Source organism: Halyomorpha halys, unplaced genomic scaffold, assembly GCF_000696795.3.
Source record: "Halyomorpha halys isolate HHAL.00 unplaced genomic scaffold, Hhal_1.1 Scaffold714.1, whole genome shotgun sequence".
Taxonomy (NCBI): domain Eukaryota; kingdom Metazoa; phylum Arthropoda; class Insecta; order Hemiptera; family Pentatomidae; genus Halyomorpha; species Halyomorpha halys.
The window spans coordinates 411412-415790 of record NW_027109944.1 but is presented as its reverse complement, the minus strand read 5'-3'; the positions used below and the strand labels follow the sequence as shown (position 1 = coordinate 415790).

The 4379-nt window shown below is 28.1% G+C and overlaps 1 protein-coding gene across 1 annotated transcript in view; it reads left to right on the top strand.

Moving 5' to 3' along the window:
- The window catches only part of LOC106685594 (uncharacterized), a gene marked incomplete at its 5' end in the record, with an annotated part of 87580 nt that overhangs the window by 65343 nt on the left and 17858 nt on the right, over positions 1-4379 (top strand). Inside the window, 3 exon segments of the mRNA XM_024361450.2 lie at positions 1152-1190; positions 1278-1396; positions 2704-2821. Coding sequence (XP_024217218.2) covers positions 1152-1190; positions 1278-1396; positions 2704-2821 — 276 coding nt within the window.

Here is a 4379-nt window from a genome sequence, read left to right as displayed (position 1 = left end):
TATATATATATACATCAGGAGAAAATATTTAGATTACTCTTAAGTTCTTATTACTGATGCTATTGATTCTTGATCAACTGAGAGTTTTTGTTTGAAACTTTTACTAGTCCAGAATTCCCCATCCTGAGAGACTCCTTGCAAAAAGGGATAAACTTAAGGAAGGTGTAGAAAGAATTAAATAATTTGCAAAATGAAATTTCAAGGAAAAAAAAAATACTTAGTTTACTCTGGATGGATACAGAGAGAAATGCTTTATTGATAAAAAGCAATGCTGCCCAAATATAGTCTGCTGCTATAACACACAGCATTTTAAACTATCTAAAATGACAATATTTTGTATACTAAGCAACAAAGAAGCTGAGCAATTTTACCAGACCTCGTTGTTGGTATAAGCCTAAGCTACACAAAAAGAAGAATTAAGGTAGCTAATGGTAAAAAGCAAATCAATACTGACAAAACGGAAAATTCTAAATTGTTTCTCGAAGGATCTTGTGAATAAAGAAGCAAAATTCTGTTTCAAATGGATAGAATCGATTAAAGAAAAGTTTACTGGGCTTTACATTTTTTCAGGAATGTAGTATTTAAAAAGTGATTTTTGAGATTTATAAATTATTGTGATCAGACAAATTACTTATTTAGTCTAAATTTTTTTGATTTTAACACCTTAAAATACTCTATAATTGTCTCAAAAAATAGTTAAATAATTATTAATGTGGTCACTCGTTCTTATTTTGTTAGTATACAGCTATACAGGTCATCATATGAGTCAGTGTAAACAAAAAATTGTGACCTCAACTAAGTAGAATCTCCCATGTGTAGGTTTCGTCATATTTCGGATGAAGAAACAGTTTATCACATCATCTGTTGTGGAATAGTGGCTTTCTGTTTTGATGTTCTTGGTGTTTGTTATTGATCGTAAAGTAGGCCCTCTGCAGTGTAAACTAAATATTTAGTGTTCAAGAAGGTGTTATAGCTAGATTTATTATTATAATAAGCTATATTTCTATTTTGTGTATAGGAAATTTAAAGACTTTTTGAGGGGAGAGGTACGAACTTGAGTAGTTACTTAAAGAAAAACTAATGATTATGGATCACTGGCATTTAATGAAAATATTTTATTTGATTATTCATTGTCTTTGTATCCTTTCTAGGAATAGGAGGTGGCAAAGGAAATGGTATGACGAAGACAGGTATGCTAACTGTGAAAATGCTCTGCTTTAAATTATCTTGTCAGTGTTACTCAATATTTTCAATTTCATATTTATTTTTTGTTGTAGCTACAGTCAAAATGAGTGGTATGAAGAATATCCAGATGCAAAGTACAATCAAAAATCATCAAAAAGAGGCTACGAAGAACCATATTATCATTCCCGTAATTCCAGTGTTAAAAGAAAAGGTGAAAATAATTAAATTACTATTTAGGCATGTTTTTGGTTCTGGAAATCCTTAAGATTTTTTTTCCAAATGGGTAAGATTATGAAACAGTTTACACTTCACTTATAGCTATAAAAATGAGTTTCCATTTGTTTGAAGAAGTTGTTAGTTGGTCTAGATAATTTAAATTGTTTTCATAACTTGGTAGTTTGTTACTGTAGTTCTTGGGTTTAAAGCGTAACTGAAGGAGTAACTTGTGCCAGACTAGTTCTCCTAATTTCAGTTATTGGAACCAGCCTGGCATATGTTCCAGTAGATATTTCTAACTAACTACATAAAAAAAGATGTGGAAAAAAAAACAGGAAAAAAGCTTATTATTATATAACTAGTTCCAAAATTATTTAAATAAATACCTGTGAAACTATTCCTTCCTTTTTTATTTTTTTTTTCATGTTTAATTGTCTTCAACGTTTCGGGGTCTTATTTCCAAATCCAGCCTTTCCTTTCCTCATTATTAGGACATAATTTACATTACTTTTTTCTTTTGTTAATTTCATTCATATAATTATATTTTCTCCAATTTATGATTTGTCCTAAATTCACATGGAAACTTTTCATACTTAAAACACTTAAAATATTACTTAACTATCGACTGTTCCTTCTACACTATGAATGTTTGTAAGATAAGAGATATACTTTTATGGATGAAATTAGAACTAGAAAAATTAATGTAATTCTGAAGATGAAGAAAGGACTCCAAAACTTTAAATAGAAATAAATAAAAGAAAAAAAACAGAGAACTAATTTCACTTTTATTGAAATAATAAGAATACATATTAATACTTTTCCATTAATGAATATAATTACCTTTAGAAATTATTCATTATACATTAATGTCCTTTATAAATTTCAGTAAAAAACAATTTTTTTTTAAATATTCATGTGCATTGTGTGAAGTACTGTGCTTAAAAATACATAAGTATAGCATTACATTGTTAATTAATACAATTAGAAATTAAAATTTCTAGGAGCTTAAAATTACCAAAGGTAAGGATAATCGGACAAGTGCATAAATGATTTTCCTCAATTTTTTTTTTTTTTTTTTTGGGAGAGATTCTACCCTTGGAAGTTTGAAGTAAATAGGATGGATTTATTTCAAACTGCTGCATATAATAGTATTTAAAAAAAATTAAAGATAAAAACCTGTTAATGCAATTATGTTAACTTACCTTTATATCCTACTAATTTGATTATGAAGCTGTTCAATTTTTTGTTGACTTATCAGTTAGAGGAAGTAAGAAACATTTATCAAGTTATATTGTTTCTCAGAAGTTAACAAGAGCCGAAGGCCAAGTTTAGAAAGGCAAACTACTTTGTACGACGACCAATATTATGGAGATAGTTTCTACAATTCAGGGGACCAACAGACCTACTCAAAGGATAATAGGTATGTTCCATTGTAGTTATGATAATGTTGATGGTATTTTTAGTTATAATAATTGTTATTTGTCAGATATTTATAAATTTACATTTTATTTATTTATTTGGTCATCGCTTCAACCCCTTGGACATTTTTAGATGGATCTTTTTTTTTAAACATATTTTTATTGCATAATTATAGAATGCACAATATTTACCATATTATTTTGGGATAACCATTTATACAATATGCTTTTCCTGATACTAATTACATTTTACAAATTTCTTCACTTTATATTTTGGTAAAACAAACCAAAAGGGGGGAGGACCAAAACATCATTGAATTAAATTTAATACATAATATTGAATGGAGTAAAATACATATCATTGGGTAGGCTGAAATACACATCATTGATTTATGTTTACATTAATATATATTTAGTTCTTTTGTGTTTATATTTACGGGTAGAAGTTTTAGTATAATTTCATATTTTTATATTTTATTAGATGGTTTAATAAAAGTTGGAATAAGACTGGAAGGAATTATGTCAGTTTATATGTGTAATCCTGTATATATTTAATTCAGTGTTAATTTTAGATATTCCATTATAATATGGATAGTTATTAATGATTCTGAGGCATTTGTTTTGAAATGCTTGTATTTTTTTTTTTTTATTGATTGAACTAATTACACTCCATATAGGGCAGGGATAAGTTAAGATGGGTCTTTTAGTGCCGCTTTATGTATTATCAATTTATTCTTAGATAATTTTGATTTTGTATTAAAGAAAGGATAATTTTGTAGACAGAATGATAAATATCCGAGTAGGATCTAGATAGCCTATGTTCCTTCCTTATGGTCTCACAATTATCCAGTTGGATATCAGATTCGATATAACCTAGCCAACATGTCTAGCAACATTGCTTAATGTTTGTGTCTCCCGACAGTTCAAAATGGACATTGTACTATATTCATTATATATATTGTAATAATTTTAAAAAATATTAAATTAAAATAAAAAGAATCTGAATAGTTTTTTAAACTTTTTTCAAATATGAAAGAATAACTTGGGTTCAAATTAAGAACTTTGATATAAAATAGAAAATATAATTTTATTATATTAAAAGAAAGAGAGAGACTCTTAATCTCAGGGCGTGTGGTTGCTAGACAATCAGAATACAGATACAATAATTACTCTTAATTTAAATTAAAATCTATTTTACACATGTATCTATTATTATACATACAAAACTAACCAAGCTCTATATACTAATGATCCTCCTTTGTTGATTCTTTGGCGCCTTCCTTGTTCTCATCTTATTGTTCTGTCCTAGCATCAAATATGGCTTCCTTCTTGACAGAAATTGTCCCCTTCCTACTAAGAGACCATCTCTCCTTGGCGCCACCAACAGAACTCCCTCTTCCCTTACAAAACAAAACCTGCCTTGAGGTTACATGTAAACATCCATTGTCCCACAACAGTTAGGGATTTTTCCAAATGATTTACTTTCTGAATATTATTCATTAGCTTTATTTCTTGATTTCTATTTTCCTTTAATTTCCTATATTTTCAATTATGAGGGGA